The following is a 23,501-nucleotide window of genomic DNA, read 5'->3' on the forward strand; positions in this document are numbered from 1 at the left end:
GGGGCTGGGTGCACAGTGTCCCCCAGGCTCAGGCCTCCAGAGAAGGCACCCTCCACCAGTCATGCCACCTCCCACTGCCAGGCAGAGCCACCTAGGCCACACCCATGGGCGGGGCTCTGGTCCTCTTCCTTGGCCTCCCTCTTGAGTCAGATGTCACCCATGGTCCTCAGGGACAAATCCTCAGAAAGCGTGCCCAGTCCTGCCCATGTTCTGGAAAACAAGGGCAACGCTCCCCAAGGACTCCTCCGAGGGCTGGGCTGGCCCAGCACACCTTCCTTGGTCTCCGGAAGGATTCCCCCTGCCGTCCACACGCACCACCCAGAGTCGCCACCTTTCCTCTGTGCTGGCATCTGTCTGCTAAAGTGACTTTGTTCCTTTCTCTTTCAGCATTATTGCCTTTACCTCAGATACTGCAGAGGTTCAGGTCAGCGTCTTGGTAGGCCACTCTTAGGGTAATGGTGAGTGACTGAAGGACGTCTGCGAGGGGACCTTGGAAGCTAACTGCCACGTCCTCCTGTTTGAGGGCAGCTTCATGTACTAATTCTCAAGATACAGTTCATAAATGTGCATTATGAAAATTTGAATCTTACTGCTGACTTACTCCATACTCCTTGACTTCTAGCATTACAATAATATTTTGTTTTGCTACTTAATGAGTTTCTTCTATTGACCCAGAAAGAGCAATTTCCTGTCTCCTCCATGGTGATTCTGGATTTTCTCCTTAGCCTAACATACACAATTCAATGACTATCTGAGTGCTTAACTGGAAACTGGACAACTCCAATTCTTTGGGGCTTACTTTACAAATATGCTTTATTTAAAAGTGGATTTTTTCCTGCCTCTGTAGAATGGAGGACTCTGGTTGTTGCCATGTCCCCTGGGGTGGAGCCTGCACAAGCCTTTACCAAGCATTGCAGAGTTCATCTCTGCCAACAAAGGCTGTACTTAGTCTGTTTTTTTTTTAAAGAAAAATATCTTTACTTAAGTAAATTTTAGTTTATATTTTGAAAATTTATTCTTTCGAAAATTGTAACAAGACTAATAATCGATTTAAAATCTAATGTTTAGAGAATGACATCAGGAAGATGGCAGGCGTGGAATGTTCCCACATGGAAATGGGGACAGATGACTGGAAACTGCTTAAAGTGACTCTGTAGGACCCCGGAAATCAGCTGAGGATCTACAGCAACCAAACAAATGCCCAGTGAAGAAAACGCCGTCTGCAGAAGAGCAGGAAAAGTGGCTCTTCTACACGTCATGGCCCCGCCCCATGGCCAGCACAGGCTGGGGCTGGGCACCTGCCCAGCAGGTTCCTCCTGTGATGCAGAGGAAGCCCAGGGTTCGTGAAGCCTCAGGGGCCCAGGACAGAGGAGGAAGTCACAGAAGAGTCCAACCCTGAGAAGGGGCCGGCTGGTGATGCAGCCGTGCCTGTGGAAGGACAAAATAGCAAGCCCTAAACCAGAGGCCAGGACTGCAGAGACCGGTGAGGGGGTTTCCTCAAGCACCCAGTTTTCAACAAAAGATTAACAGATACAAAGAAACAAAAGCCAGGTTCATTCAGAGGAACAAAACCTATCTATAGGACCATCCCTGAAGAAAGAAATGAGTCCCTAGAAAAATGGTCACATAGATTTAGTCATTCCACAATTTACTTCAAAACACTGGGTTGTACACAATAACTACATCTGTGAACAAAATGGTGACATCAACAAAGAAACTATTAAAAAGGACCATACAAGGGCTGGGGAGATAGGTGAGTTGGTAGAGTGCCTGCCTTGCAAGCACAAGGCCCTGGGTTCAATCCCCAGCACCGCAAAAAAAAAAAAAAAAAAAAAAAAAAAAAAGGACTATACAGAAATTCTGGAGCTGAAAATTACAATAATAGGGTTGTGAAATCACTACGGCTCAAAAGCAGTTTTGAACCAGCAGGAGGGAGAACCAGTGAGCTCCATGATGAGGATTCATTTGAAATCACCAAGGAGAGTGAAAGGAAGCAGGGATGAAAACAAAGCAGGCAGCGCTCAAGGGCTTATGGGACACCATCAACCAACAACACACCATGGACGTCTCCGAAGGGGAGAGAGAAATCACCGTCCCCAAATTATCTAGGAAAGACTTGGCTCTATAAAAGAGGCTCAAGTAAGATAATCCCAAGACACGTGACGATCCAACTGCTGGAGGACAAAGAGGAAACCTTGAAAGCAAGAGCAAGAGAGGAGCAATTCACCCCACAGGAGGAATCAACAAGATTATGAAGATTTTTCAACAGAAACCTTGAAGGCCAGAGGCAGTGGAAGGATATATTTGAAGTGCTGAAGGAAAGACTGTGGGCTGAGAATTCTCTGCCAACAGAGAACAAAACTGTTCTTTAGTATGAGGGGGAAAGGCAGGTGCTGTTGCCCATGCCTGCAATCCCAGTGACTTCGAGGCTGGCAAGTTCAAGGCCAGCCTCAGCAAATTAGCAAGATTTTATCAAAATAAAGAATAAAAAGGACTGGGATGTGGCTCAGCAGTTATAGCACTCCTGGGTTTAAAACCAAGTACAAAATATATTAAAAGTAAAAAAAAAAAAAGAGAGATTTGCACAATAAAGAACACTATCAAGAGTGAAAAGGTGGGCTGGGGAGATAGCTCAGCTGGTAGAGTGCTTGCCTTACAAGCATAAGGCCCTGCGTTCAATCCCCAGTACCACAAAAAAAAAAAAAAAAAAGTGAAAAGGTAGCCCATATAAGTCACATATCTGTAAAAGAGTAATACCTAAGCTATGTAAAGAACTGTAACTCAACAATGATCCAATTTAAAAATGGGCAAAAGACTACAACAGACACTTCTACATAGCAGATATACCACTTCAACATTCAGCAGATGTTGAAGCACATGAAAAGTCGTTCAACATCACTCGTTGCGGAAATGCAAATCAAAACCACTGGAGATACCATTCCATACCCATTAGGATACCTCCTTTAAAAAAAAAAAAAAATCAAACTAGGCACAGTGGAGCACACCTATAATCTCAGCAATTTGGGAGGCAGAAGCAGGAGGATCTCAAGTTCAAGGCCAGTCTGGGCACTTAGTGAGACCCTGGCTTTAAGAAAAAAAAAATAAAAGAAGAGGTTGGGTGCCAAGACACACGCCTGCAATCCCAGCTGCTCGGGAGGCTGAGGCAGGAGGACTGAGTTCAAAGCCAGCCTCAGCAATGGTGAGGTGTTAAGCAACTCAGTGAGACCCTGTCTCTAAATAAAACACATAACAGGGCTGAGGATGTGGCTCAATGGCAAAGTGCTCCTGGGTTTAATCCCCAGAACAACATAAACAAAGAACAAACAGAAACCAGAAAGTAACATTGGCAAAGGTGTGGAGAAACTAGAAATCTCACGTATTCCTAGAGGGACTGTGAAGGGCGCGGCTGCTGTGGACAATACTATATGGCAGCGTCAGCAAACTCACAAACAGGATTACTACGTGATCACGCAATCCCACTTCTGCGTTCAGAACCACAAGAATTAGAAGTTGGGACTTGAACAAAAGTGCCTACCTATGTCCCTAGGAGCCTCATGCACAGTGGACAAGGACGGAAGCAACCCAAGTATCCACTGATGATGACAGGTAAATGGAACGTGGCTTAAGCGGCCAATGGACGGTACACAGCTTTTCAAAACAGAACTTTTGATGCCGTAACGTGGATGAATGCTGAGGAGTTATGTTGAGTGAAACAGGTCAGCCACCAGAAAGACCAGAAAGAACAGTGTATGACTACTTCACGAGGTCCCCAGGGTGGTCAAGTGACGTGACAGAAAGCAGAACAGTGGTGGTGAGGAGCTGGGCTGGGAGGACAGGGTTCCAGGGCTTCAGGTGGGAAGAGGAGAAGGTCCTGGAGGGGGCTTGGCCAGGCTTCATGCCTGGAATGGACGCTCGGAGAGTCAAAGTGATGAACTCTGTCATGTCTGTTTCATCGCTAAACCCAAAAAACCTAGGGATACCTCAAAATGGTGGTTGGTGACCCTTAGAACACACGTGGGCCTGTGACCAAGCCCTTTACTTGGGAGCCCAGCTGGCGGGCAGCCTCACGAGGGCCCTGTGCCGGCATCACCATGCTGAGCGAGGAAGTCAGCTCGTGGTCCCGAGGTGCTGGCTCCAGACCTCCGACTGTCCTTGCTCTTCTCTCTTCATGTGGCTCAGAAGATGCTTCGCTGGGGAGACTCCTGTCCTGGCCGTGGTTTGAATACTACCTGGGGCACAGTTGGCTGAGCCTGGCAAGGAACCCAGGGCCTCTTTCTCAGGACACTCTGGCCCTTCGAGGCAGGAAGGAGATGTTCCTGCCCCCTGCAGCCCTGCTCCTCTCACAGCAGGTTCAGTGAAGGCAAAGGGCGACCACGATGGTGGCTTCTGCCTGCTACAGAGCGAGGACTGTGGGAGGGCACCTACCCTGCTCAGGCCCGATGCTGACACCAGGACACCCATGAGTCACCAGTCTTCAGTCACAGCCCCTGTTGCTCCAAGATCCAAGACATGGTCTCACAAAGAGCTCTCTCCAAGAACCGGGTAATAAAAACCAGCTGCAAAGAAAGAAGGGGAGAGTCCAGTCAGGTGGGCAAACCTGGCCCACCTCAGCCTGCCTTCCAGGTGCAGCCTGGGAACTGGAGGAGGTTCAATCCTGGCTCCACTCTTCGCTCTGGGACCTTGGACAAGGTACTCACCCTCTCCGTGAGCTGGAAATCCACCTATTTCCTGAGGACTGGGAACCAACAGAGACTCCAGAGCAGCTGCCGCCCCATGCTGCAGAGGAGCCTGCCTCCAGGCACGACCCAGCTGCGACAGGCAGCCATGCTCCCCAGACCTGACTGCAGGGGAAGTGGAGTAAACTCAGCCTCAGGCAGACCCCATGCCAACCAGCGTCACCAGGGAAGAAAAGGAATGCTGGGAGAGTCCAGAGCCCAGGGAAGGGGGCCTGCTGACCTGGTCCACGAGTCACCCCCGGGGTTGCGTTCCTCGTGGAAGCCTAGGGCTTCAGCGGGAAGCCCTCTGTGACGGAGCAGGTGAGTGCGGCCTGTTCCCTCTGTCCTGTGGTGTCATGACCTGTGCTTGAAACTGTCCCATGTTCGCCGGGTCAGGGGCTCTGTGCTCTGTTCATGCTGCTGCCCTGGAGGGACGGGCCTGGTCAGGTCCACATTTGACGGAGGCACTCAGCTGGTAGAACCGAGCACACACGCAATGCTCCAAGCTGAGGTCTCTGTGAGCTACGGGTGCATCGCACAGCGCAGCCATGACACATGTGAGCTGGATACGCTGCCACCATCAGGACCAGACTCCTGTCACCTGCAACCACTGGGTCGCTGAGCCTGCCCAGGCTGCTCGTGCCTCCACCAAGAAGCCACGCCAAGTAGCAGCCCACACTGTCTCTGGGCCTCGAGTTCCCAAAGGCTGAGGGACGTCAAAGCAGAGGAAACGACTCACAGAGACACATTTTAACACAAGGACGACAAACCCTTTTATAAAATATTTATTCTAAAAAAATCACACTGTACAAATTTAGAACATTCTCAATGCTCGGATTTATAAAAATGTGAACATAACAAGGCTAAAGGGACAAATTTTCATTGCTGCTGTTTTCTTTTTAAATTAGAAAGGAAAGAATGATTTTTTTCAGGTACAATGATAGTATCTAGGAGACATCTGAGCGCCAGCAGAAAAGAGCACAAGATCTGCCGCCAACCTGCAGGGTTGGGTCTTCACACCGCCGCATCCACATCTGTGCACTAGGGGGAAGGGCCTTTCCCAGGGCGGAAGCCTCGGCCAGATTCCCAAAGCCAGGGAGGCGTGGCGTGAAAGCTTGTGCTCGATCCCCGCTTCTCCAACACTGGTCTGCACACCGCTGAGGTTCTGTACCAAGGTTCGACGCTGCCCTGGCTCCTCAGTTCAGCTGCTGCTCACGGGGAGGGGTTCCATAAAAAAGAACTCACAAGAGACTCCAGGCCAGGAACCCTGGCTCCTTAAAGAGGCGTTAAGAAAACTTAGGTCAGTTGGGCTCTGTCGTTTCTAGTAGCCCAGGTGACGGTCACAGTGCGGTTTCCAAGACCAAATGTGCCCTCTTTCACACACCATCGGGAAGATAACTGCGACTCAGCAAAACCGCAGGACTGGAGTAAATAAAATTAACAAGGCAGAGAGAGGCCACAAAAGCCAGCGGGCGTGGAGCCCGAGAGACGCCTTCACATTCCGGGTGGTGGAGCAGCGCGGTCACAGCCACGGGTGCCAGGCAGGGTCCATGCGGCACAGGTTGTCCAGGCTGTTTGCAGCGGCCACCAGGGTATTCACCTTGCTCTCCCCACCTTCAAACTGGGCCAGGTTGTGCAGGCGGGTCATGATGGCGGTGACAGCTTTCTGCACCAGGGACACCAGCTGCTGGCTGTCCATGTTCTCGGGCTGCCCGGCGGCTGAGAGAGGAGAGGAGGTGTCCTCCTGGGTTTTTTTGTGCCAAGCAATGATCTCGTCCCGGAGCACAGTTTTCAGAATGCCATCCACCTGTGCGAAGGAGAGAAGGAAATGACTCCTGTTCATCAGGAACAACCAGAGGGCAGCTGCACAGCAGGCGAGTGAAGCCAGAGCCTTGGCACCCCAGCCGGGCTGCGTCGGGGCGGAACGTGCCGCCTTGCGCCGACCTGCTCGACTCACTGCATCTGCGCACTGTCGAGCGCTGGCTAGGAGAGAACAGAAGACCAGCATGCCCCACTTTCCAACAAATAACACGCCATGCGGCGGGGGCGATGGGCACTGTGGACAGCAGAGTAGGGTAGGACGGGGAGGAGGTCCTCCCAGGAGCACTGTGAGGGGTCACGTCCAAGACCAGAGGAAGTGAGGGTGCTGCAGGAAGAACAGCCAAGCGAAGCCCTGGGCACTGGGCTGTCTGGTCCACCTAGAAGGTCGGTGAGAGGCTGGCTGCTGCCCAGGTTGCCCTGGGTCTCAGCACAGTCAGGTTGGTAGCTTGGGTCCACCACCAAGGGTGGCCTTGGGAGAGTTACTTAACCCCTGTGCCTCAGTTTTCCCATCATAAGCAGGGTGCAGTGATAAGTTCCCTCCCCACTAAACAGGCAAAGGTTAGCAAATGCAGTGCAAAGACCAGCGTCCAGCAGGCCCTCTGCAGCCCGCCCTCGTTAGGGGTTGTGGTCAGGGCTTTGGCCTGACTTACAGGAGGGTCTTGGGAAGAACGTGGCAAGATTTGGTTCTTGTCTAAAAGGATCACTCCAGCTGCCAGTGGGGAGCCGGGCAAAGGTGACAGGCTGGCTGGGTGGAGCCTAACCCCAGCCCATAGGTTAACCTGATGTCAGCAGAAGGTGATTTTAGCAGAGAGCCACACGGCTCACACCAGGGCCTGCATCAGAGCTTGACTTAAAGGCACTCACTAAATTTAGACTGTAAGAAATCTGAGCCCGGAGTTTAGAGAAGTTCCAGTTTCCTCCCAGCAATGCCACCACTGTCTGCAAATTCCCAGGGTGGTGACAGGCCCCTGTGGTGGAGAGCCTTCTTATGACTTTTCAAATGAAATGCCATCTAGGGATTATCCTAATGCGGTTTCCAGAAGTGTGACATTTTGACCTAAGTGAGAGTTTCCTGGTCCAGGCCTGTTCAACCACGCACTGCATTCACCTCCTCACGACAAACTCTTCTCCTGGAGCAGCCCAGGGGCCTGGCACCTTCACTCTGTCACGCGGGTGAGTGACTACATCCCAGAACAGCACTCTATGCTGACGGTGTGCAAGGTGGAACGTTAGTTAGGGCAGGGTGTGTGTGAAGTAAAGTACTTTAAAGCCGTCTCTGAGCGTGTGCCTTCTGGACAGCAGCAAGTTCTGAACCCTCCCTGATGGACGCTGCTAAGGGGGTGAGGGAGTGAAAAAGAACAAGCACAACTGTACTAACAAGAAAGAAGGTAAGACTGGGCTCAGTCTCCACTACACACACATATATTGGTACCAGGGACTGAACTCAGGGACACTCGACCACTGAGCCACATCCCCAATCCTATTTGTATTTTATTTAGAGACAGGGTCTCACTGAGTTGCTCAGGGCCTCTCACTTTTTGCTGAGGCTGGCTTTGAACTTGTGATCCTCCTGGCTCAGCCTCCACTATTAAAGAGAGCAGCGCCCTCAGGGTGAGCTTCTGGACACGCTCCATCAGAAGGCACGGACTTCAAGTGCAGTCTGCACTGCCCCTGGCAGCTCCTGGACCTCTGGCTATCTCTTTGCTGCCCGAGCCTCAGCTCCCCACTTTTACATGTCCTGGGGGAGACTGGAGAGAACCCACTGAAGCAGCCAGTGCACCGCTGGACACAGGGACGACACCCTGGAAATGGCAGGTTTGGCTGCTGTCCTGTCACCATGGGCAGAGCTGCCAGACACTCTCAGGTGGCTTCACACTCAGCAGGTGCCCAGGGCATCCTCCTACCTGGGAGTCTGAGCATGCCTGCATTGCAGCTCAGCTCAGCCTCACGCCAGCCCCAGGAAAGCAGGCGCCATCCCACAGAGAAGCCTCTGCCCTTCAAGTCAGGACGGTGTGCCAAGAGGGAAATGAGGGTTTCTGCACCAAAGTGACAGGCAGCAGTAACAGCTGGGAAGACCATCCAACAGAGGACACTAGGTTGCTTTTTGCAAACTGAGATCGTTGACATCCTAAACACTTCTGCATAGGGAATGTTGCAGGGCCCCTTTCCACAGTGTTCCACCTCAGCATTCTGTCCACTTGTTACCAGCTCAGCAGGTGCTGTAAGGCCTGTGCTTCTCACAGGACGACACCATGACCCACCTTGAAGTTTGGCTGGGCGAAGCACCGTGCAACAGCAATCATGGAGGCAGTCAACGGGCCAGAGACGCCGATGGTGGTCAGAAACTCAGAAATGTTGGGCGTGAGGCGGAAAGGGACAGGACGGTTGGCATCTAAGTCCCCGGTTGCATCATTTATATCAAATCGAAAGTAGGCAACATTCAGCTTGCCGGTGTCCTGCATTTCACAGGAGGAGATGCATTAGGGACTCAGCAGCAGAATGGAGAAGTTGAAAGAAGAGGGTTTGCCTGTTCACGCCAAGTTACCTGAGCGATCTGCAGCATCTCTGGGTTCAGTCTATTTAAATGTAAGACGAACTCTGCAAAGCCAATCAGGGCAAGCTGGATGGTGAACATCTTCCTGAAGGTCCAGTAGTCCGTGGCATTGGGGAACGTGTGCAGGGCCCACTCTTTCAGCATGCTGCGGGGCACCATGTTGCTCTGCACCTCCTTGAGAATATCTCGAAGGACCTGAAACACACCACTTCATGACTCTTCTTTTTTCCTCTACAAATTGCAACTGTTTACTTACTAAGCACCAGTAAAGGATTTTGCTGCCAATATTATTTGACTAAACACAAGAATGTACAAGATTGTTCAATTTCCCTCCGGGGCTCAATGTTGTGTAACCTAAGAGCCAATGGAACTGTCTGAATAAAAGCATTAGTTATGTGATGTGTGGTTATGTCTTACAAAAAGGAAGGTAGCTATCTGAAAACGATCTCCACCCAGGCCAAATACAGAATATACCAGGCCATTAACAAGAACAAAATAGCTGGACCTCGACCACACCTTCCAACTCAAAGATGATTACAGCACAAACAGCATAAACCAAAGAGTTAGTCTAAAAAGAGCAAGCAGGGTTTGGTGACTCCTCAAAAAGCCTTGGCCCAGAGAACTGCCTCTGTCCGAACCGTCTGGAGACTAACTGCAAAGAGCTCCATTCATGGCGCTTGTCTCCATCTCACCAAACCCCGAGCTCCCTCAGGGAGGACATATCTAAAGTGCATCTGAAAAAAGTCAATGACAACTGTTCAATGTCGCAGGCACCAGAGGAAAAGACACCAGCTAGAACCCACAGAGACTGGCCAAGCAGAAGAGCAGGGATTGGGAACCTGGAGGGCCATGTGTGTGATCACCAAAGACCTCAAGAAGGCCGAGGTGCCCCTCTGTGGACCTGAGACTGTACAATCAGGAAGTGAGGCAAAGGCAGAGGTGTGAACTGCTGAACCTTGATGAGGCAGGTCCTCACACAGACAGACAGACAGACACACACCCCAAAAGGATGCAAATCAGTTTAAGACAATTAATAAAATCTCCAAAAAGTCACTAAAGTCCACATGTTATACTAGACATGGTGGCACATGCCCGTAACCCCAGTGATTGAGAAGGCTGAGGAAGGAAGATCAAGCTCAAGGCCAGCCTCGGTGACTTAGCAAAACCCTGTCTCAAACTAAAAAGGCTGGGATGCGGCTCAAAGGTAGAGTGCCCCTGGGTTCAAAGCCCAGTACCAACCCCCCAGCCCCACAAAAAACCCATGTATTACAGAATTCCACGTCCAGCATAGGCAAATTCAGAGGCAGAAAGGTCTGTGGTCCTCAGGGCTGGGAGGACAGAAGAAAAGGGAGGATGAGCAGTGGGCGGAGATGTTTTGGTGCCTGCACACTCTAACACACTGGGAGCCCTAGAACGTGAACTCTGACGGTGAACGTCATGGTAAGTGAATTACATCTCAGCAAAGGTGTTGCTACAAACGAAAGACAAAGGAGCAGAGTAAGCAACAAAACAAAGCAGGCACAGAGTAGGAAGCGCACGCCAAGCTGGGTCACTCCACGCTGTCGGTGTCTGGCTCAGCAGGACCCATGCAGCACTTTTCTTTTGGTACTGGGATTTAACCAGGCCCTTTTTATTTTCTATTTTGAGATTTTTGAGGGGCTGGGATTATAAGCATATACCGCCATGCCTGGCTCACGTAGCATTTTTAAGATGGACCAACATCAGCTTGGTTGGTTACAAATGCTGTTTATAAAACAACTGGAGGCTCTGATGTGAGAGCACATTTGTGGACAGAGGCCACTGGCTTCCACTGCCAACAGTAAGTGATCTACTCCTCTCCCATAAATACCTCCAAACGATCTCCAGTCCACAAAATGACCAAGCTATGACCTGTGTCACAAAAACATCCCTGGTACCAGTTCACAAAGGAGGCTACAGTTCTGTCCACAGAGGTCAATCAGAAAACAGGGATCTGTTCCCTCTGCCTGCACAAAGGTGGGACGCTGTCCCAGACCCCACCTGGACCACCCGGAGCCCTGCCTGTACGCTAGGCCCTGCCATGGAGGTCAAACACGCAGCTGTGGGCGCACTCTGCCTAAACAAAACCAAGGGCTCCAGGATGCAGCCAGATTGAAACGAGCCCCCAGGCGACAGCACTCGTGGCTTCCACTCGTTGGCCTCTCTGCAGTGCGCACAAGTACCACATGGCACGCAAGAGAGGCCAAAATGGCTGCCTCTGGGTACACATTCCAAGCCTAGACTAAAATCTCCTCAGGCAAGGGCAGAAACCTGGCAACGAGGAAAGGGCCTGCAGTCCTGGAGGGATTGCAGGTGAGGGGATCGAGGACTCCTATGGTCCGCCTGGCATCCTGCCCCAAGGCAAGTTGGACAGCTGGGCTCCACATTTCAGAGTTTGCCACTTTCAGTATTTTAGAAAACATGTACAGTAGAGAGAGGCATATCACCTAACGCCCCAAGAACACACCAGGGGCTGCCAACAGTTAAGTGGATAAACAGAGACAACAAATGGTCCACCTTAGTTCAGATCAGAGCCAAGTGCCAAGTGAGGTGGACATAAATTGATTTTTTAAATTCTAGTTTCCGAGTTTTGTAAGTAAAGGAGGTCAATACTCTCTTGAGGAGAACTTACCTCTAACTGGTCACAACAAACCCTCTGCAGAAATGTCCCTCATTAGGGTCACTGGCTGACTTCTACCATCTCCTAAGTCTAATGAGGTTACTTTAATGAGAGAAGTACCCCTCAAAGAATCCCCACCGACTTCCTCATTGGCCAGGGCTCGGGCAGCAGCATGGCCTCTTGCCTGGCCTGCATGGTACCTGGTGGCTGGCCTGGGTCCCCCGCGCCTGCACTGTGGCCAGCCTGTCGTAGTAACGGGAAATGGGGTTGTCGTGCTCGATGCCCTTCTTGGCACAGCGCTGCTTGTAAATCTCCACGAGGGAAAGCGAAGAGGGGTTGTCTTCCACAAGGCGCATCTGCGGGGACACAGCGACCACCCGGGGAACTGGGGAAGAGAAATGGGGCAGGTTGAGAGGGAAGAACCCCAGGCTGGCACTCAACCCCACCTCCTGGCACTGGGTGAGGGAAGGAAGAATACGGGGTCACACCCATGTGCTCAGCAGATAGCACAAAGCTCAGTCTGCACTAGGCAATTGTCACCCTGTGCTCACAAACAGGTTCCTCAGAGGCGATCTCTGAAAACACAAAGTACTGACTGCTGGTGCTCAGATGCCTTCCCCAGCGGGAGGCCACAGAAGAACCCAGCCCTCTGCTCAAAGGCACCTTGCTACCTCACCTTCCTGGGCTAGAAAGGCTGCGCTCCAGCTCTGGATACTCAGGTAAATATCACTCGGGTTGTTTTCTGTGTTCTATGGTGCAGATAAGCCCCACAGGGCTGCTTGTGGGTTAAATGAGAAAATACTTTAAGATATTAGATTAAGTTATTAAGGTATTTGGTCAAATAGAGCTGGAAGCAGCTGAAAGATTCCAAAAGAGAGAGAGGTCATTCCAGAAGTATCAAGGTCCAGACTGCCCAGTGTGGGCCCATGGTGGCCTGTGCTGGAGCTGCTGAGAAGGCAGGCAGGAGCAGTGTCCTGTTTTGGCCCTGGTCTGTGTCCAGGCCACCGAGACAACAAAGGCAATTCTGACTTCTGATGAACAAAGCTGGCTGATTCAGTCTACCATCAGCTAAACCACAGCTGTCGGCTTGCTGCCCTGGCTTCAGTCCATAAAAATTCCCAAGATGACTCCAGGGCACAAGCTTGACTGTCACTCAGTGCTAACTAGAGTGGGTGGAAGAAACAAAGAATGCTCTGTACCCCATGGCTACAGACCATGCTGCATCCGTCAGAAAGTACACACTGCCTTCTAAGATGCACTGTGAGCGAGCTTGCCACAGACCTCTTTCTGAATCTACTTCTTATCTTGAGATACTAAACTTAAGGTCAAGAAGGTTTGGACTACCCCTGGGCTGTCAGGAGAAAGCACCACACAGAATTGGATGCATGCTCACCACGGCTAAAAGGGTGACAACTCAGGTAAAGAAAGAATGCTTGCTGTGGTCGTTTCATGGAGCCTTAACTCAGCACTGAGCCCTCACTTCTCAGGGAGCAGCCTGAAGCTGGGGAGCAGCTGCCCCCGGGCAGGGCCATCAAGACGGCACCTCATCCCGCAGTCATTTTCTCAGTGCAGTCTGGGAAGCTTCCCTGTGCCCACACACACAAAGGACCTTGGGGGCGGGCCTGAGCCGCTGCACCCTCAGAATGGCTATCAGGGTACCCGTGAAAAACAGGTGCCTCTTGGTGGTTTCCTTCCTCTTCTCCAAGCAGGGGTTCAGCAGGCGCAGCAGCTGCAGCACACGCTCCTCCCTCCGTGACTCCGTGAGGCAGGCATCATTCATGACCAGGTAGGGGTAGATCTTGCCGTTGTGCCCGCGGATGTATAGTCTGCGGGCAGCCGTGTTGTGCTTCTGCACAATTTCCACCCTGGGCATAAACCTAGCAAAGCAAGCAAACAATGAAGCTCGAACTCCAAGTCTTGGTTTCCCAACCTTTTCTTGGGAAGAAAACAGAGTATTCAAGATGGTCACAGAGAAGTAGGTTGTGCAGTTCCACAGTCACGAATGATTCATCTGCACCCATCCCACCCCGACAAGGTATGGAGATGGACCAACATTCTACACCACACCGGGCACTGTGGAAGTCAGGGAGGAGGGCTGGCCAGACAGGACGCAATTTGAAGAAAGGGGAAATGGAGTTCTGGGTTTACAGAAAAGCAGAGCACTGTGTCTAATCTAGAAATAAATACACAACACCACCACCACTACTACTGACAGAGCCCTCTTTAACTGCTTATACCCCGAGTGAGACGCGGCACACTCTAGTAAATGCTACAACCGTCCAATTCTGCTTTGACTATTGTGTGTGGAGAGTTCATAAAAGCCTGGGAAACTGTCTTTTGTCAGATGGTATGACGATTCAGAAAAGGTTCCCTGGAAAGCAACCCAACATTCACTCAGGACATTTAACTTACGAGTCAGATCAAGATTTTTAAGGTACCCACTTACTCAACTTCTAGAACAATCATGTCTTCTCCCAATCCAGGGAATCAATGTCTGAGATTCTGCCCGGAGCCCACCCTGGAGCCCCCTCCAAATGCCAGGTCACATGCACTCACCGAGCTATCTTGATATAATAATGTGTCGGTTTCGGCATCAGAAATTCCCCAGGAATTTCTACTTCAGCTGTTTGTGCTGAGAAATTGCTTAGAAATCGGCACTTTTCTTCTATGAGGAAGAATTTTGGAAGTTGCTTTGTTTTAGCCTCTAAGATTTTGATCCACTTTTTCAATTTAGAAATAAGATTATGAAGTTTCATGGATCCTGGAACACTGAAGTCAAAATCTGCAAAATAAAACATAATTAAAAACATTTCAATCATCACTACAAAATTACCACTCAAGCACCTACAATTACAGGAGGCATTTCCTACATGTGATGAGGAGCACAGTATCTTAAGTCCCACTTGCTCTTCCAAGTGCACAATATGAAGTGAGTGAGCAGCTGTTGTCCAGGACCTCTCACAATGTTGAGGAGGAGGAAGAAAGATGAACCCAACATCAAACTGCATCCCCAGTCACAACAGGCTCCTTTCAGAGGGCTGAGGCCACACATAGGCCTAGGGCCCAGGCCCTGCTCTTAGGTCCACTTCAGAATGTGAGGCTTGGAGCCCTCACTAGCAGCCCATGAATATCCACAACAGCTCGGGAGCTCACGTCACCAGGACCAAAGGATCACAACACAAGGGCACACCACCCGAGTATGAGTGTCAATCACACTAAGAAATGAAGGCCCCTGTGACAAAGACAACAGAGTGATTGATGTGACAGCAAGGACATACCCAGAAGGCACTGAAAGATGAATTCTCAGGATTATGGAAAGAAATCTAAATGACAGAACAGAAAACATTCTCACTTAAGCAATTAAAAAAATCCCTGGGAAAGTCGGGGTAGTGGCACACACCTATAATCCCAGTGAGTTGGGAGGCTGAGGAAGGAGGACAGCAAGTTTGAGGCCAGCCTTGACAACTTAGCAAGACCCTATCTTCAAAATAAAAAAATAAAAAGGGCTGGGAATGTAGCTCAGTGGTAATGTGCCTCTGGGTTCCCCCCTGTCAAAAAGAAAAAAAGGAAAAATCCCTAGGTAATGTATTTGTCAGATATTACTGAGACTCAATAAATTCCAATAAGTTCAAATAAATTAAATTGTCCTTTAAAAGCCCTCAGTTTCCTTCCAGATTAGCACCAGTGTTTTGTGTGTGTGAAATAAGGACCTCAGGGCAGCCATAAGGAGGCACCGTCCTAAGACCCAGTGAAGTGCAGGCTGCACAATGGCCAGCGACTTTCACAGGCCATCTGCCCACAGGAAGGCAGGCTTCTCCCCAGCACCTCCTACCCAAGGGGCCCTCAGACATTCTCCTGCATGCTCACTGGCTTGTGCACCGCCTTCTCTCAGCCCCACTTGGTCAGAGCCTGCTGCAGGCTTGGTCGAGACTGTCTCTTGCCTGCCTCTCCCTTCCTAGAGCGGCTCATAGCTGGAGTTACCAAGTCAGACGGAGGCGAAAGCCCAAGAAAGCGGCTGAAGGGCTAATGGCAGCAGTCTAAGCAGAAACTGGCAAAGACCCAATGGATGCCAAGCACGGGTGGCCAACACGGGCAGGGCTCCAGAGGGTGTGGCTGTCCAAGGGCAGGCCTGCCCTTGCCTCTTCCTGCACCCAGTGTCATGGTGAACCTGCCCAAAGTCACCTGCTGGTGCCTAGCAAACAAGTCCAGTAACATTCCACCACATTCTCCACACGGAATGGCCGCTAGGCAGAAAGGCGCTAGGTGGAGCTCAGCCCACAAGTGACCAAAGGCTGGGGACAAGTTAGCTGTCAGACTTTAATGAAGAGAAGACACGGTACGCACATCGCCCTGTCTACCACGTTTCACAGGTTGGCTGGAGAGTGTTGTGGCGCGTTCTGTTGGGTGGTGTGCAGCTGGTGGTGCAGTGCAGCACCTCCCAGCTGGGATTCCCCTAGGCCAGCCCCGGTGCCAGCACTCACTGCTCTGTAGCTTTACACACGTGGACACTTAGCCTCCTAAGGCCAGTTTTTTCACCCATCAACCGGAACGAGAGGGATCAGCCCACGCTGTAAGGGTTTGCTGAGTTAGCACACGTGGGCACTCGGCACGGGACTTGGCAAATGTCTATTTATTTATTTATTTATTTTTTCGTTGTAGATGGACACGATGCCTTTATTTATTTATTCATCTATTTTTATGTGGCGCTGAGGATTGAACCCAGGGCCTCACGCATGCTGGGTGAGTACTCGACCACTGAGCCACAACCCCAGCCCGAGACCTGGCAATTCTAATAGCCCAGTCCTCACTGCCTCTGCATGAACTTGACTGGGTTCAAGCGCAACCAGTTTCACTAGAGTCAATGTGTTTACTTGTGCATGTGCTCCCCGCCATATGGCATTTTTCCCCAGCTTCCTTTTCTTTCTTTTTTTTGGCGGGGAGGAGGCCAGGCATGGTGATCATCCCAGCGCCTCAGCATGTACTCCACCACTGAGCTACACCTCCGCAGCTGATTTTCCTTTCATTTTAAGCACTGTCATGTCCTTTCTCAGAATTTCTCACAAGGTCACAATTTCACACAAATAGGTGGCCAGAGAGGCTGGCACACGCTAGGGCAAGACAGTGAGACTCCTCAGCAGAGCTGGACGGGCTCTGCCATACAGACCTGGGCAGCTTTGCACAGAGGCTGTTCCTTTTCCTCTAGATCAAGAAGGAGCTGTTGGGTTTGTGTGTCTGGTCTACTCCTTACAAACTGTCATGCAGGATAACCATGGACTTACAGCAGGTTGCAAAGAAACACACAGGAAGGCCCAGCCCCTCCTCCTATGCCAACACCCTGTACAACCACAGTTCCATGCAGAACTCAGTGACACTGGAATAGTCCACCAAGCTGACACAGCTCACTGGTTATACACGTATGTGTGTGTGTGTGTGTGTGTTGGGGGGGGGTCATGTCCTGTGACTTCCTGTGTGACCTCTGACCTCCACTACTGTGAAGATGCTCAACTGTGCTATCAGGTCCCCCTCTGCTACCCCTTGATAGACACACCCACTCCTCAATCCCTGACACCTGCCCACCACTAATTTTTTACCCATCTCTATAATTATTTCACAAATATTTCATAAATTAAAACCATGCAGTGTGTATCCTTTTGAGATTGCCTTCTTGTACTTGGCATAACTTCTTTGAGGATCATACAAGTTGCTGCATGCATCAACTGAGTCCTTTCTATTTTCCCTGAGAATGGATGAACTATACTTTGTTATTCCATTCAAGAAGGGGGTATGGGTGGTTTCCAGTTTGGGGCCATTAGAAATAAAATGGCTATGAATATTTGTGCACAAGTTCCTATGTGAAAAGACACTTTCCCTTCTCTGGAATAAACCAATGCACTGTTTCTAAACTTTCTTTCATCTTTTTATGGGCATCTGAGACTAGAACACATTCCAGAGAAGGAGTAAGAACTGAGGTCAGAAATGGCCTCCCCAGAAGCAGGGCGATGGCAGGGGGAGCTCTTGATCTACACAGCTGAAACGTCTGCAGTTTGCAGTGGGCTGGAAGCTTCATAAGTCAACTTCTTTTGAATTTCAGGTTTTTTGAATTTACTTCAAAATCCATTTGCTTCATCCCATTTTTAATTCTTTATTTCAGACTGTATTTAATGAAATGATCTGATATTCTAAGATAAAGACATACTGAATATCATTTCTTTTAAGTAAAATATGGTTTCCACAAAACTTTCATCCCAGATGCTTCCTTTTTCAGAGAAAAGGGAAGGCACCACACAAACTTCACTAAGGTAAAAATCAAGATGATGAAAGCTCCCAGCAGGAAAGGCAGAAGGACAGGACTTATCCTTGATTTTCCAAAGCGCACTCTCCCTGGTGTAGGTCCACGAGGTAGGCCGTTACCTCAAATGCCCAACCTATACATCAAGAGCAGGAGCCCAGCCCCGGGGACTGTCTGAAGTGATGGTAGGGTATGTGCTGCACTCCAGTGCATTCCGAGTAAGTCATGGCTATCCCTGCAAAATCTCCTTTATAATTAATGGGATATTTTCTTTTACATTATTTCAATCTACATTTATATGTGTGTGTATATCCTCAACTATATTCTCTAAGATACATACAATGAGTCTTTTACTTTATCTGGGGTTACTTTATCTGTAGCTCAGTGGTAGAGCACTTGCCGCGCAGTATGAGGCCCTGGGTTTGATCCCTAGCATAGTACATTTATGTTAACCTATCAATGAAGAAACACGGTTTTAAACAGCTATAACAACAGTAATGATCAATCAGAAATGTTTTGTTTAACTCTGGAAAGCTGTGTAAAACAAACCTTGCTTTCACATGAAAATCACTCATGCCTATAGAAGTCTTGGGGTGGCTAAAGTGACTTGTCTGGAACCAGGCACTAAAGCAACACAGAGTGTGGGCACACAGGATGGCATTTGCGTGTGTGCAAAAGTACGGATGAGAATGCACTGGGGGGACACAGGGTGGGTGGCAAGGGTCCCCATTTGACAGATGAAGACACCTGGCTACAGGAAACTGGATGTGTTCCCATCAGATCACAGTAAGGGGCAGAGCCAGGACTCAAACTCCTCTGGGCCTAGGGAAATGCACTCATCTGAACTCGGGACAAGTAATGAAAACACAATCCCTCAGGTGCTCTGACATCAGAGTCCAGTTTGTACTCGTCACTACAAGTCCTGCACATTTAGATCTGACCACTTCACTCTAATCTGTTTTCCACCAAAACCAAGTGGGTAAGGGTCAAAGGAGGCAAGAGGGTTTGGTCTGAAAATCTCCCATTTTCTAACTCCTGTCTCTGAGCTACAAGTCTTGAACCTTCTGTAGTAAGAAGGATGTACATGTAGTTTCTTGTTGATGAGAGTCATGGGTTCCTCATGTTCTGAAGTCTATGTTTTAAACAGTCTAACCAGTACACTCAGTGATAAGAAAATGAATGAATACAATTAGTTGAGATGTTAAAGACCAAGGAAAAATAGAAACTTTACTAGGGAAAGAAGAGTGAGACTCACCTGTTGTGAACTGGCCCTTCAGCTTCTGGAAGACAGGGTCCTGAGCTGTGGCCTGTGCCCGCCGGGCCAGGGACTCAGAGGCGGCACTAGAGAACATGGTTGAGACATTGGACACATTCTCCAGACCCACTCCAAACGTGCTCACCAACTTCTTGACAAAATTGAGAGTGTGGGGGGTGATTTTGGCATCGGACACTGCTCCACTTTTCTCAAAGGCGACAGAGTAACATTTTGCCAGGCCCTGTTGGAGTTGTCTGAGCACCTAGTGGGAGAGGGGCCAGAGATCATCAACCAAGCAGAGCAACTAGCCAGTCCAAACTGGCTGTCACACACAGCTCCCTGCCCCAGGGTTATTTCTGCACCCACCCCACACTGGCCCCCAGTAGGTACGAATCAGTGTGTGCAGAACAGATGAAAGACCTGTGTGCACAACACTGTGAGCTGGGGGGCGGGGGGTTTTGTTTTGTTTTTCATTTTTAACCCATGGGGTAAGGGTTCTGAACACTCAAACAACAATAAATCAGAAAACTCCACTTTTTCAGGAAATGCACATACCTGCCTCCTGGTCAACCATGAAAACCTGGTTTTCAGGCAGTTTGTTCAGGCATAGTTTCACTATGTTCACCTGCACACACAGAGCTTGCACATAAATTCCAGCTAGCCCCAGGACCTAACTAGGTGAATACCAACCAGTAAAGTGTGTGTGATTTTATCAGCAGCTTAGGCAAACCTCAAGGAGGTGGCCCAGCTGCCGAAGAGACCCCTGAAGAACCGACTTCTATTTCTGGAAATTAGAACTGCCTGCTGCCTATGCCACCAAACTTGCTCACACAGCTGCTACCAGGTCAACCAGTGGCACTTAAGTAACTGAGTCACTGAAGTAGAAAACGCAGCTATTTTAAAAGCAAGAAATGGCATTCTCAGTTTCATCCTTTTCTTCTAAAGTCTTCTGCTTCAAATATTTCAGGCTGTACTAGTGTGCAGAGGTTAATGTTCATCGGGTCCATGGTTAAATTCGGTAGCAAACATATAAGCTGACCAGACAGCTAAATTTGAAGATCATGAGATAATCACAGAAGCGTACAGAATGATCCATTCCCTCCATAAGTAACCAGCAATTGCAAAATCAGATCCAAATACCTCTTCGTGCCAGTTTTCTCTGAACCAGACCATCTGATCGACGATACCTTCCAGGGAAGACAGAAGAGTGGGGTGGAGCTCTCGCTGCATGTGCATGATTCGGCTGCAGCGCCACATGGGTGCTGTTGCTCTTATGGGCCCTGGATCTGATGCAGAATGGGACTGGTTACCCACTGAACTTGGCTGCTGCTGTCCAGAATCTGAGAGCAACACACACAACGCCATTGTCAGCGCAAAACCGACCAATGCTGAGCTCAGAGCTCTACAGGACCCACCGGTCAAAGGAACACTGGTTCCTGCCGGTGTGGGAACCTCCACGAGACCACTTCCCATGGATGATGGAGAATGTCCTGGTTCTAAGAGAAGCTGTGTCAACTCATTTAGGGACAGAGAACATGGTAATCTATAATCTGGCTTTGGATGGTTTAGAGAGAAGGTCAGTGTGCATGCTGAGTGAGAAGGCCAACTGACGAGCCCAGGGAGAGCCAGGGTGCTGTGCGTTCCTTTTACCTTCTCCGTAAGTCTGGATGCTTACATAATAAAATTTTGGGACAAATATCCTTTGAGCTTGTTATTAAAGCTCAAAGAATCCAAAATAGTTAATAAGCAACTCTCCATTGTTCATCCAGAAAAGACGAACCTGCATTTGTACAATGACATTTTAAGAAAATACATTTATTTACTGTGAGGAGAAACACGTGGGAACGCTGCACACAGCTGTCTCATGTTAAAAGACCTCCATTTTCAGACAACCAAGGCTGGCAGCTGAGAGGCACTATGCGCCCCTCGCCCTCATCTCACTGCCCTGTAATGCTGCCACGTTCCAGAGAATGAATCACTCACTGCCTTAGGAAGATTTGATGTTAAAAACACTGTGAAGCAAATGGACCTTTAACTGTTTACAAAGGTACCATGTTGAGCGATCTCTGACACCTTTAGTTTTTTCTTTACATGCTAAGGCTATCCAATGTAGATTAAAGTCTTATGTTAGTAGTAATGTTTTAGAAACAACTAACAAGACAGACGCTGATACTTCTGACACCTGAAGACGTTCCTTCCAACCTACACAACACACATGCAGAGCAACTGACATACTGCTCACGAGGTTGCTTTATTACCAAGGTGGAAGGTGACTTTCATAATTCTCTATAGCTAAAAATGTCACAGATCTTTTCTACCTGTGGGTCAGTCACTCAGATGAACACCCTACCACAATGTAATATTACTGAAGACATCAGGCTTTGACCTCGGGTCCCTGATTAAAGACTGGCTGTGTGTAGGAGGGAGTGCGGGGCAGGGGAGTGTCCACAGCAGGTGAGACATGGAACACCCCACAGAACAAGCCCTTCAAAGACCCGGCCAGTCAGCCCCACCCAAGACATACCACTCTTATAGCGTTCTCGCTGTTCTATTTTGAGGGTCAGGTACAGAGTCCGGATGGGAAAGTAGACAGCTTGGGGGTACACACGTCCAACCTGCTCAAAGATAAGAAGTCATAAACTGCATGCTGTGCCTTCTGGATGAAGACAATTTATACTGAAAATAACTGATGCTAAGTTAGAAATGGCTTTCTGATCTGCATTTGTTCCTAGGAAGCAAGTACTGCGTCACTGATCTAATGCACAAAGCCATATTAAACAGCAGGTGAAATATCCTGTTCAGCTTTTAAAGACCCAAAACAGATCAACGCACGAATTTCATCAATTTTGCCTAGGGACTGTTCATGTCAGAGAAACTGCTTCTGAGGAAAGCAAAAGATATCTGTCTCTGGATCCCTGCCAGGCATAAATACCAAATAGTCATTATATTGGGAATTCACTGTTTGCAGTGAATTATTAGTTTATCCCATTATCAAGTAGTTTTTATTCTGTGTAACTGCAAGAAGGAGGACACTGAGAAGTATCTATTTAAGATGAAAGACACCAGCTTTGCCAAAGTGGAATTTTGTGGCCAAGTAGACATTATCATGCTAATCAGATCTTTCTTATATATGAAGAAAGTAGTGATATCTACTTTCTGCCACAGGCCAGGGGGTGCCTGGTTAAAGTCATTTTAAGAGATGTTCCATGAATGGCAATAACAAACAGAGTGAGGGTGCATCTTGGCAGATAACTAAGCAAAATGCTAGGGCCCAGGAGGACAGCAACATTCTCTTGAGGAAAAAGAAAATCATTTCTGCGCACACAAGAATGATGTCCACACATAAAGAGCAAATGAAATGAGCACAGCATACTCTGAAACACACAGCTGCTGCGCTATTCTTTTGTGAAAAGTTCCTCAATACCTTGACAGTTCTGAAAGGCCACCTATGGGAACAGGGCCTGCCCAATTCCCAGCCTCACCCCCAGTCCCTGCAAGAACTGTCATCACTTACAGGTGCAGCTGACCTGCATGAAGGATAGCAGTCATAATCAAGTGCTAGTTTCAAGGGAGCTCTGAAGGGCTCCAAGGACAGGACAGGAAATCAGATGCAAAAATCCCAGCTAGACTTTCATTTCACTATAATTCTCAGAGTAACACTAGCAATTTTATATTTAACAGAATCTTACTTAACTTGCACCCTATGTGGAAAGAAAACCAAGCAAAGAAATTACAATCTTAATGCTATAATGTGTTATTGTCTATTTCATTTCAACCCTGATGTGTTCTTCAGTAACTTTTAATTATGCTTTACATTAAGTGACACCTGAATGTTTAAATCTTCTTGCCTCTTGGACTATCTTCAATACTTTGAGTGTTCAAACAAGCTTTATGGAAGGAAAGAATGTAAAAGTCAAAGTTTTCTGTGAACACAAACATCTTGTGAATCCCACCTGGCTGATGAGGTTCAAAAGCAGCTTGCCCTCGGAGCCAACCAGGCAGGTGAGGAGCTGCGGGATCCAGGCCAGCCACTGGATGGGCGGCACACCGATGCAGTACTTGTCAACAGCGTCCGCCAGGGTGTTTTTGTCATCATCAAAGCTCAAAAGCCACAGCACCTAATGCAGAGGGGGAGGTTCTAGAGTTGAACAATAATCGAGGCCCTCAATCAAATGACTTTTCCCCCCAACTTTAAGATTCCACACTGAGTAGCTTTACTGGATGTGGAA

General features: G+C 49.0%; 1 protein-coding gene across 1 annotated transcript in view; it reads right to left on the minus strand.

Annotated features, from left to right (window-relative positions):
- Window positions 1–5,485: 5,485 nt before the first annotated feature.
- Window positions 5,486–23,501, minus strand: part of Trrap (transformation/transcription domain associated protein) — a 113,330-nt gene continuing 95,314 nt past the window's right edge. The window contains 10 exon segments of the mRNA XM_047532927.1: window positions 5,486–6,522; window positions 8,798–8,992; window positions 9,082–9,285; window positions 11,929–12,113; window positions 13,388–13,605; window positions 14,285–14,510; window positions 19,273–19,534; window positions 20,413–20,612; window positions 21,797–21,887; window positions 23,226–23,390. Of these exon segments, the coding sequence (XP_047388883.1) occupies window positions 6,238–6,522; window positions 8,798–8,992; window positions 9,082–9,285; window positions 11,929–12,113; window positions 13,388–13,605; window positions 14,285–14,510; window positions 19,273–19,534; window positions 20,413–20,612; window positions 21,797–21,887; window positions 23,226–23,390 (2,031 nt within the window). The 3' untranslated portion in view covers window positions 5,486–6,237.

This window comes from Sciurus carolinensis, chromosome 18, assembly GCF_902686445.1.
Source record: "Sciurus carolinensis chromosome 18, mSciCar1.2, whole genome shotgun sequence".
Lineage (NCBI taxonomy): Eukaryota > Metazoa > Chordata > Mammalia > Rodentia > Sciuridae > Sciurus > Sciurus carolinensis.